The following is a 12,483-nucleotide window of genomic DNA, read 5'->3' on the forward strand; positions in this document are numbered from 1 at the left end:
TGTAAATGAAATATAAAAGCAAAGGTTGAAATACATTGAAAATCTTTTTTATAGATTAAAACGTAAATGTTATTATAATAACATAGAATATTTTAAAACTATGTCTTAACAATTTTACATTTAAAATTATAACTTTTAAGCTAATATTTTTATTCCGATTTCCCTTCAACTAGTTGTCTTTTTGTCTTCGACTTCGTCCGTAGACTTGATCCCCCATGTAAATCTAAAATATTATGTAGTTTCATGAATTAAGAATCCATTATTTATTGATTTGTTATTAACATATATAATTTAGTAAATTAATTTAAACGATTTTTTAGAAGTTGGAGAATTTTTCCAGAAATACAGGCTGTGAAATTAAAAACAAAATTATACTTCCGCAAGCTAGTGATGTTAACTTTGTTTTTGTTTGTTTTTTTACAGCAAAGCCACATTGTGCTATCTGCTGGTCCACCGCGGGGAATCTAAACACGGATTTTAGCGTTATAAGTTTGTAAACTTATCGCTGTCACTCCGAAGGACATGACGTTAACATTTCTGAGCAAAGACGGAGTTATAGTTTAAAATATTAGATGGCAGCACATAAGAAAATAGCAACAGCTGTTTCAGTAGTGACGTAACAGACCAAAGTTCCGTTTTATTAAAATGGCCGGTTTTCAAAAGCTTTTAACATGTGAGTTAAGTTTGCTGCTAGCTGTATAGGGTATCAGCAGCATTTTCATTTATTTCGGTAACACACATAGTTATTTTCGTTTTGACTTTAGATTAGAAGAAGAAGTTAAGTGAAATAGTTTTGAATTTTCTTTGAAAGAAAACTATAATCAGTCGGATAAGATACTTGCACTGTTGCAGGTTGTTCGAAATCATCGAATCGCTATTAGTATTACTATTAGTAATAATAGCACCACTTTCCTACTCAGCAGTGGTTTTAATCTTTTATTGACACTGGGACTTATTTACTTATTGTGGCCTTTCCTCTGCTACTAGTACTACTACTGCTAGTCTTGTGCCAAACTTAACTATGGAAGTGAATCATAACTGCAAGTTTACGAAAGTAACGTGTACCTGTAACACCTATCTTATGTTAGGTCAGCTGATCAACGTGAGACTAAGCTAACATCAAAGAGTAGTGTAATATATATATATATATGCTGTTGTAGTCTTGCAAACATTTACTTAGAAATTAGACTGTGTATATGTGAATCTCACTCTTTAAGTACTGCCGTTAAAAATACTTTTGAAATCAGCATTAGTTCTTAATATTTATATTTAACAACTTAAGAGATACTGAGAAAATAAAATGACTGATAATTCCTCAGAGTGCAGCATTCAAGTGGTGTGTCGATTTCGACCGCTAAATGTAGCCGAAGAAAGAGCTGGCAGTAAATTTGTTGTGAAATTTCATCAAAATACAGAAGAATGTATTTCTATAGGGGTAAGTTCCCATACGTTTCTCTGAGACTATTCATAAATTTTTTAAATGGATTGGACTAACATATTAAAAGCCAGTTTGCATATCTTTAAGTACTGGTAAAGTTATGCAAGCTTCACTAATATTATTAATATTTATTCGAAAATAATTAGTACTAAAATTGAAGTCTTACAACAAAGGTTTTAAATTGTAATTTAGATTTTATTTGTAGATCAAGTAGAGTAAGTTGTATATGTTATAAACATAATCAATATTATGAGGTGCAGAAGCAGTTTCTGATAATTTTATTAGTGTAAAAAAATATTTTATAATTTCATACTTTTTGAAATAAAAGTTCTTGATTTTTTATTATAATGTTATTTGTTAGAATACAATTTATTACTGTATAAGATTGAGTAACACATTTAGTTGTACTATATTAATCACTACTAAGAAACTCTGTACATGTATACCAAAATTTAGTGGAACTTGCTACTTTGAATATTTAAATTTTTCATAATTATTTTATAAGGAAGTAGATTTTGAGACTTAATATAAAATAAGACAATATGTATACTGAATTTTAAACTCAAAACAAATGGACAATGGTTTAGCACGTGCTCAGTTGCAACTTCTATGAGTCTTTCTTTTTTGTATTATGAATTCAGCTTTATATTTCAATAAGATATATATATGTTCATTTATATCAGAAGTACAGAAAAGTTATGTAAAGATATTATGTACATGTACAATGTATGGGGAATCCCTTGTTTGACATATTGAACTTTGTTTACATTTGCATATTGTGGACTTTGATCACACTGATTGTTGAGAGTTTGTACAGTGTGTTGTATTCAAATAGAATTGTTGGTCTCAAGTTCAAAAGGCAGCACTTGGTTTTGGTTTGGATACTTTGGTGAATGAAAGGGTATCCTTGGGTTTAATGTCCTTGGGATCTTTCTTATATGCATGCACATGAAATGTTTTAGTATACCTATTACAGTTGGGCAATTAGTGTAATTTGATAATTGATTAATCATTGGTCACATTACTTGATTACATTTGACTAATCTATCACTCTCATATGAGACTTGGATAGCTGGAATAATTGGAAACAATAATTTTGTTTAGTTGATTATTTTTGTGAGTTGTGACACTAATCAATTAAACTGCACAACCTAGAATTAATCAAAAATAATAATAAGCAATCATAATTGCAATGTTTTGATTATGTAAATAGTTGGAATAATCAAAAACAATTGGAAACACTAATTTTGAATAATTGATTAATTTATGTTACACTGATGTAATTGATGCTTGTAGATAATTAATGGAGTTAATTATCTAGCTCTACCTGTCCATGAATTATTGTTGGACAGTTATTAATATTTTTGCCATTAGTTCAAAAACAGACAATCGTCTTCTGTGTGCAAAAACTTTGGGAAACTACAGTTAAAGAACAAAAATAAAAGGAAACAAATGGTCTTCATGTAACATTATCATTAACTTTTAACGTGAATAATCAAAACACTTTAAAGTACTGTGTGTTGTATATTAATTGTACCTGTGTATAACTAAAAAGGAGGTGTATCTATAGCTACTTGAAACTGCAATAATGTAGATTCTTGTGGCCTGAATGTCGAATACACACACACATATATAGGATTTTAATAGTTCAACCACTGCTGGATATGCAACATTATCTACATATATACACTCATAGAGTAATAATTTAATTTGTTTTTTGTTATGAACTTATAACCAAATAAACTCCAAGTTGCTCAGAAAATCATAATTTCAGTTCCAGATATTGTAAGGTTTATTCACAGTGTACATTAAATATCCACATGAAGCAAATCTACAATTCTCATTAAGTTGATAAATATAAAATACATGTTGAATCAGTTTTTGAAAAATAAATACATTTTTTTAAATTACCTATAAAAGAACTTGAAAAGACTTGCTGAGGAAAATTGGAACATTTTAGTTCTTATACTCTCATACATATTATGAATGAACTTTTAGTATTAAATGTATAAGGGTTCATAGTTCAGGAGCTTACACAGTACTATAATTGTAGTTAAATGTTTATGTACAATGTTGTGTATGATATGACTATATTATCTTTAACACAATTCATCGAAGACCAAAATACATGTAGTGAAGCATTGTTTTTATAATGTGAAACTTTGGTAATGTTTACTTACTTAAAATTAGATAAGAATGATAGATGGCATAATTTTAAAGTTGCACAATTACCTTTGAAGCTAAAAGTGTTTTATGTATTATTAACATCCATTATTTGGTCAACATAACTTTTGTCAATGAACCACCTAGTGTGTTTTTTACTATCTGACTTATCTACCAAATCTCTGGAGTTATAGTATTTGAGTTAGTTTTATCTGGAAAAACATAAAACTACAAGTATACACAAAAGTTGAATAGAAATTGACCATTCTTTTTTGCCTTTTTACCAACCAGTCCATAAAAACCAAACTAAACAAATGTAATCCTTCATATCTTTATCTATATAAGAAAAGTTTCATAACAAAACAAACCACATATTAGGAAGAACCTTCCATAAATTTATAACCATGAGAAGTAATTTTTTGAAAGAAGACATCCTACATTTTGGGTTCCAAAGTTTAAACTTCTTTTGCCTAATATTCGAGTATACATTTTCATTCTACCCTTGAAACAGGCTACCCATGAATAAATTGTTCAAGTAACTAACAATTTTAAACACCTGAATCAAATCTCCTCTACACAGTGTTGAAAGTAAGTCATTAGGGCATACTGGCAAATCATTGTGTCATGGTCATTTTAAGTTACTATTTATTAGTTTTGACCAATATTATTCAGTGTCATGCTAAGTTGTTGTAAAAAGAATTGTGTGATTTAGTGAAGTGGGACACATTAATGCAACTTAGGATGACAGAGTTTGTGTTTGCCATGGTATCCACCTTGGGGTTGACCTGCAACCTTCAGGAAGTCCAACCAAAAATATTTTCAAATCAGACTGTACTAGACTCCTTTCTTCCCCCTATTAAGTGTAGTTGCTAAAGTTAGTGTTAATGTGTATATTCAAATGTTGAAGCTTTGGTCCACATAAATTAGCAGTGTTGTTCTGTATAAAGTGAGGGGGGAGGGCAAACACCACTACTGCACTGGAAAAAAATTACTTTCACACTGTGTGTGACCGAGAAAGAATAAGATAAAAACTTTTAAAGCCTTGCCTCTTAGCTTCTACTCAACAAAACCATTCAAGAAAGAATAAAATCCAAAACTAAATGCCATATAGCTTTTCACATCCATATACATGTACCTGTCAAAAAGAAATTTAGGGTAAATTAACACTCATTATAGCATTGTGAAAAATATTACATAAATGTGTAACTTTAAAATACATGGTTATAAGTTATTTAATAGAAATAGAGTACTAAAAAGAGGGGGAGGAGTGGTTTTATATGTAAAATGTAAGTTATAGCATATTCAAGTTGAGGATATCAAAGCTAATAGTGATGAGGTTAAATCTTTTTGGATTTTTGTTAGTGGTTATAAAGGGAGAAGGCTTTTAGTTGTAATTTGTTGCAGACCACCAGATGAAATTCATGAGAAAGTCTACAGTGGGATAAAGAATTCAGTTTTTAATGAGATCATAATTATGTGGGATTTTAATTTCATTCATACAGATTAGGAAACATTAAAGTCAAATCATGAGGGAAACAGGTTTTTAGAAACTGTTCAGAATAGTCTTCTTCATCAGTTGGTCAGGGAACCTACCAGGAGCAGTGCTATTTTAGATTTATAGGTATCTTTTGATATATAGATATGGTTGATAGAGTGGAGGCTAGGGCACATCTGAGTAAAAGTGATCATTGCGTAATTAGGTTCGAAAAGTTTTGCAACATAGGGAGATGAGGAATAATGCAATTATGGTTCCAAATTTCAAAGAATCAAATTTTGAAGGTATAAGACAAGAATTATCTGTTATGAATTGGCAACTGAATTAATTGTAGGTACTAAACAAATGTGGAAAATTTTTAAAAATAAATTTATAAATATTCAAGATAGGCATGTTCCTTGTAGTAAAAAAAAAGATGGCTGCAAGTAAAAAACCAGACTGGCTCACAAAGGATAAAATTAAAGGAAAGCATTATAAATTTAAGAAGTTTAAATTGATTGCTATGATCAGATACTTAGAGAATTATAGAAGATCAAGAGAGTTGGTAAAATGAGAAATTATGAAATCAAAAATGCTATGAAAATTCAAAAATTAATAATAAGGATTTCTTTAAATATATTAATGGTAAGCAGAAAATTAGGGTGGAAGTAAGCCCTTTGAGGGATGTTACAGGAAGGCACAAATTTGATGATGATGAGAGATGACTAGGTTATTAAATTCTACTTTTTCTTCAATTTTTACTAAAGAAGATTTAAGCAATAATCCTCATCCTGAACAGCTGCTAGTTGGAAACAAGATTATCACATTAATTTTGAGCTTGTTAAGGAAAAATTGGGAAGTTTAAAAAATGATAAAACTCCTGGGTCAGATAATATTTCCCCAAATGTTTTGAAGGAGGTTAAGAATTGGATATGTGAGCCACTTGCTACTATTTTTTGTAAGTCCTTGAATAGTGGACAGGCATCATAAGATTGAAAATTGTCTAATGTTACTCCCCTTTTCAAGAGAGATGATATAAATTGTCCCAGTAATTGTAAGCCTATGAATCTTACATCAGTGACAAGTAAAGGTTTTGAAAGTCTGATTAAAGATGCATTCTGAAGTCATTTAACAAAAGTTTAAAATTTTGTTGGATAGTCAGCATGGTTTTTCTAAGGGAAAATTTTGCCTTACTAAACTTTTGTCGTTCTTTGAAGAGTTTATTGTTTATGTAGGTGTGGTATGGGTGTGCATTTGATGCATCTGAATTTACAGAAAGCATTTGACAAGGTGCCACATAAAAGGCTTGTTCAAAATATTATCTCTGTAGGTGTGAGGGTTTGGTTGGCCCAATGGATAGAAAAGTGGCTGATTGGAAGAAAGCAGAGGGTTGTTATAAATGGAATCATTCAAGTTAGATTAATGTTACAAGGGGGTAGTTACTTCAGGGTTCATTGCTAGAATCTCTGCTCCTTTTGATTTACATCAATTGGTCAATAAATTATTTAAATATGCTGATGATATTAAGGTTTTTGATGTTGTTGGATGTGAGGATGCTGCTGCTGATTTACATAAGGATTTGATTACTTGACAAGTTGGGTGAATAAATAGAAGATGGCTTTTTATGTGAAATATCCTTATTTGAATTATGAGTATAACATCGATGGAAATAACTTTAACAGTGTTAGGGATGAAAAGGATCTTGGTGTTCTAATTTATCAATTTCTTAAGTCTTCTTAGCAATCTCCTGTTGCTAGTGGCAGGTAATTTAGGTTATGTCTTCTGAAATATTGAACACAAGTCTAAAGAGGTTATAATTTCATTGTATTGGTCACTGGGTTGAAGTATTGTGTTCAGTCTCATGCTCCTTACCTCAGAAAGGACATTGACTTCTAAGAAAGGGTTCAGAGAAGGGCTAATAAAATGATAACTGGGATGAAAATGTTATACAAGGACAGGATAATATCTCTGAAATTGTTTTCTCTTGAAAAAAGAAGAGTTACAGGAGATCTGATTGATGTATTTAATATTGTTAATGGAATGGATAGTGTTGATGCCACATATTTTTTTTTGTATTTGATGGAGAATGGTAGAACTAGAGGATTCAAGTATATATTTTAGCAGGGTAGGAGTTGTTTCCAGCTAAAACCATTTTATTTTTCTAAAGTGATGTTTGGCATTAGGAATGAGTTGTCTTCAGATGTGGTGAATGCAGTTGGTCTAAGGGAAGGCTTGATAAATATGTTGGTAATAAGGGCTGGCTTTGAGTGTTTTATTTTCATTTTAAAGTTTTGTGGATGGGATGACCTAGATGGACCAACAGGTCCCTTGTTGTCCTTAAATTATATGTATCTATGTTAAACCATCAAACAAAGCATAAAATTCTAAACTAGATGTACATATAACCTTTCACATCCATATACATGTACCTATCTGATAGACATTTAAGGTAGATTAACAACACACATCATAGCATTGTGAAAAATACTATGTAAATATGTAACTTTAATACAGAAATTAACTTTTTGAAGAGTAATTTGAGAACTGTACATACAAAATTTAAACTACTTTCTCCTAATTTTGAAGTTCATATTTCAAACTCTTTATTATACATCTCAAACATATTATTCTTACACAGAGCATCTAAGAGTCTAACAACTTAAACATGGAAATTAAGTCACATGTTGTTGTTCTGTGCTCCTAATTTCCATCCTTTTGTTCCAAGCTCAGTTATTTTTAAAGCAGGTGGTGGTCTACAGGTGTTGTAGCTTATATCTACACTGTTTTTTGTAGCAAGGGAACCAAAGTTTTGTGTAGTATTGTATATAAAACTAGTTGTTATTCTACTCTATACACATATACTGTAGTAATTCATCCCTCCCTGCACTTTTCTTGTCATAAATGGACCAAAATTGTACACAGTATTCTAAATAAGACAAGGTATTATTAGACATGTAATGTAGTAGTTCATCTCTGCCTTGTTCATGTAGCAAGGGAAACAAAGTTACCTGTAGTATTCTAAATAATGCCAATATCACATGGGAGGTCACTCAACTTATAAGCCTTTTTTAACTGTAGAATCAAATTATCTCTAAATAGATCCTATGCCAAACAGATAGCAAAATATTTCAATCTATTTTCAACAACCATACCTAAATCTTTCCTACCAGTACCTCTTTCATGAAGAAGCAAGTCCTTTTTCAGAATTTTCTTAACATTCTGAGGTTTAATATTTGGTAACAGCCTATACAAAACTTCCAGAGAACTTGATTACAGAATACCTCAACATAAGGTAATGTATCATTTATTTCCTGATCTCCATTAACTTCATGAGATTCAGTTCATTACAGTTATCTACAGACTTTTAGCCAGCAACCCAGTCAACCATCTAGTTGTCTATCAAAATGGGTAAAACTTGAACAAATGAACGATGACTGGAGAAACATAAAATTTATTTCAGTACAACAAAATATGCCTGTTTACAACGCAAAGACAAAAAATATCTTTGTACTTTGCCATTTAGTAAAGTATTTGATTCCTTATATTGTTCTCCTATGTATTGTTTATGAGCATTGATGTAAATCAGTACTTTGACTGTAGATGCTTCAGTATTCATGATATCCAATGGTATTCCAACAATGATTGAGTTAAATATTAGTTTCAAAATCAAACTGAAATTGGACTTCATGGTTGTAATAATTGTGAATGATAATTTTAAAATGAAGAATTGAAGTAATTTCCTCAAAAAGTTACATGTGACTGTTGAAAAAAACATACATTTATAGCAGTTGAATACTCACATTTGCAGAATCACAAAGGTTCTGCAAATTTATAATTTTTGATCATATTATTTTGCTTGCTAAGCACATGGAAAAAGATAAAGAATCGGTGGATGTAAAAGCTGTTAAATTTTTATCAAATCCTCATCAGAAATGCACCAGAATGCATCTATGAACATCTAAAATATAATTTTCCAGGTAAGCATGTTCCCTGGACACCTACAAGATTTATGTTTTTGGCCTTTCACATATTTAAAACATTTGTATGGCAAAGTTTTCAAATTCTGCTTAATACCCAGTTAGCTCTAGACCTTCTTCCATTGCACATCACAGTTAAGCCTTTAATTTCCTTCTTCTTCCTTGAGAAGTACAAACTTTAAGATTTTTAATTGTTTTTAGTAAATCTATATATTTTCCATCTAACCAATGTTTTTCACTGTTAACATCATAAATTATTCCTGATGCAACTTACTGTAGTTTCTACTTAAGCAAATATGCTTTTCACACAAGTTTTACAAAATCATTCTGAGCTCCTGGAAAACTCCAGGTTAACTCTGCTTTTAAAAATCCTTTAATATTTGGGTATTTCCCACCCCACAAACTCTTTACCATTTATTTCTTCACCATTCCTTACTGTTATAACCAGGCTTTCAGGTAGATGTAGCAAAAGCACTGAGATGTGTTTGGTTTCTTGGGGTTACTATTTGCCAGTAGTTAATAGTTTAAAAAATAATGGTTAAACTGTTGACTGAATCTTGAAAAAATTGTGCTTTTGAAGGATGGGGTAGTGCTGACTTTGATGTGGTATGAAGGAGAATGGGAGGAGGGCAGTGTATTAATCAGCTGTTAAAGGTTTGTGCTGGATTTGCTCCATTAGAGATGCATGAGAATGTTTACTTCTCACTCTAACTGGTCAACAGCTGTCTTTTGTCAATTGAAAAGTTAATTAGTTTTATGTGACATTAGCTTGAAACACCTGCTTCAAAATTCAATAGAAACTATTGTCTTAGTTTTAACACCGGTCATGCAAATTCTGTGTTAGTCAAGTTTATTTGAAAAACAAAAAACATTAGTGTTTTTATGCAATAGTAGCTTCAAAAAAGAAAGACCTTGTTTGTCTTTAATATGATCACTGAGCTTGTAAGTCACATGAATCAAATTTGCTTTGTATGTTTCATTATAATTTTGTATTTATGGGGATAACTGTATGTATTTGTAGATAAAATAATGTGTGTATGTTATGTGCCACAAACAAATTTATATTTATGTACACACACATGTCTGGCATCTGATAAATGTTAGTACAATACTAATAATTTCTTAAATATACATATGGTAACTACCCAGTGTTTATATCAGTTGCATAAGAACCATGGGTGTCCACAGAATATTTTTTTTGGAGGGGAAGCAATATGAAATTATGAATTGAATAAAAAATTCATATACATATTCTGAATGAATAAAGGAAGAATTATGTTTCTCAGCCCCTCTCCTCATAGTGAGGAACTGCAATCTATATTCTGTAGATTTGTGTTTCGTGTGAAACTGCATTACACAGAATACTGATCCATGCTAATAAATCACACAGGTTTCTAAACTTATGAATTGGACTTTGACACTGCTAGCATATAAAGTGGGTGTATAGCGGTTTTGTAGAGGGACATCAGGCGTTAAGCTATTTTGCAGAGAATAAAGGCGTAGTTTTAATCTTTGAATTATTTTAATTTGAAGATCAATTTTTGTACCGTTTTTAATCGAGCATTAGCACCATACCTGGTAGTAAATCAAGAAAAGGTATGGAGAGTATGCTGTGTAACTTTAATTAGAATTTGGGTAAAAAATTAAGTCGGACTCGAATTGGCATGATTCATTCTCACAATTATTTTCAAGGGTTGAGGCCGCACACGTATTTACAGGTTAGTGCTCGAAACGTGTATGAATAATCAGTCAAATACAATATAGATGTATTTCCTTTTTCGGCTTGAATAAAAATCTTCCTTGTGCGGACTTTGGCGCTTGAGTCCAAGAGAGCATCAAACTTGGCAGAATGTCGTAGCTTGTGGAAAGAGAATATAAACACGTGTCATGTCTATAATTATTATCGTGACTCATAATAAAAAAAAAATACAAGTTCACTTTGGTCAAGGGCATTTAACATGTACATAGGACGTAGGTTGGATGATGTATTTTAATGCTTTTCAGAACTAAATGCTTAATTTATACTATCACGCGCACAGACTATATATATACGCGCGCGTGTGTGTGTGTACATATATATATATTCACACATTTATTAAGGGATAAGGTTAACACTCATCATTTTCCATTTAAAAACATATCCTTGAAAGGATCAATCGAAATTTTTATAATTAAAAAAATACACCGAGGTGTTAGTGGTTTGCATATGTAGTAGATACAAAGGCTTTGAGAATGTTTGTTTGAATGTTTCATATATTACCACAAAACTAGACAAAAGGCAGAAATTTCATAGCAATTGACGACAAATTTTGCACACAGGGCCCTAAAATGTAGAGCATTATCTTGCTGCAACGGGACGAGAACTTTGGACTTTCGGATTCACAGTCCAGCACGCTGTCCATTAGACCACACTTAAAAATAAGCATACAAATAAATCCCTTAAATGCGACCAATGACTGTAAAGGAAAATAAATCGAATAACGTTATTCGATCATTATCCATTCTGACGCCATCTTACTTTCCCACTGTGAATACGATAGAGAACTAGCTGTATTAGTTAACTTATGTATTTTCGTTTTTATTCTTTCTGTAGGATAAACTTAAGAAAAAACGATTTTTTTAGAAACTATTGTGCAAATTAATGTTTTCATTGTTTACGAGTGGAATTATGTAATTATTATAAAACAAGATATGTGAGGTTTTTTTTTTAGTTTTACTGGGTTCCAGTCCAGTGTGCATGGGTACTGCCTTTTTTAAAATTACGTTTTTTTTATATGATCCATAAAAAAATTAATATGTTTATACACTGCAGTTGACTGATCACTGTGCAATATACACTAGTTTCGCCAACCTTGTATCGTGTATAGTTGTGGTTCTTAACCCTTGGGTCGCGACCCAAAACTGGGTTGCCAAGCCATTTTGAGAAGGTCGCCAAGGGTCCCCAGTTAATGTCAGAACTTTCTTTTGTAGTCCAATAGTGGCTGCGCCAAGGGTGTCTATCTGAAGGCTTAGGTCGCCGAGCTCTCCCCACGGCCAGATTTGTGTCGCAACTAAAAAAAAAAAGATAGGAACCACTGGTGTATAGACAAACGTAATTCCCCTGTTTATTGTTGTGTTAAGATGTACGTGATATGTAAACAACCGTACTACGTGTGCCCAATCTTTGAGAATAATCCTTCAAAAGTGCCTATTCATCATTATACCTAAAGAATCACCTATGGGAAATTACACTTCATCAACTTAGTTTAAAGCACACCGTAAAATACGTTGTCAAGCAGTATGCTGATATAAATATCGTCTCAACTACCAACCGCATGACCTGGAAAACCCTGGTATTGGGCGAAAGACCTCGTCGCTACTGTATACAGCAGATATAATAATGGCTGGAGACGGCTTAAATGGGTAATGAAGAAAAACTTTAATATAAGTTT

At 31.6% G+C, this 12,483-nt stretch overlaps 1 protein-coding gene across 1 annotated transcript in view; it reads left to right on the forward strand.

Moving 5' to 3' along the window:
- The first annotated feature begins 632 nt into the window (after positions 1-632).
- The window catches only part of LOC106461520 (kinesin heavy chain-like), a 103,108-nt gene continuing 91,257 nt past the window's right edge, over positions 633-12,483 (forward strand). Inside the window, exon 1 of the mRNA XM_013921349.2 lies at positions 633-1,435. Within this exon, the coding sequence (XP_013776803.2) occupies positions 1,301-1,435 (135 nt within the window). The 5' untranslated portion in view covers positions 633-1,300. The remainder of the gene's footprint in view (positions 1,436-12,483) is intronic.

The sequence above is a fragment of the Limulus polyphemus genome, unplaced genomic scaffold, assembly GCF_000517525.1.
Source record: "Limulus polyphemus unplaced genomic scaffold, Limulus_polyphemus-2.1.2 Scaffold977, whole genome shotgun sequence".
Classification (NCBI taxonomy): Eukaryota; Metazoa; Arthropoda; class Merostomata; order Xiphosura; family Limulidae; genus Limulus; species Limulus polyphemus.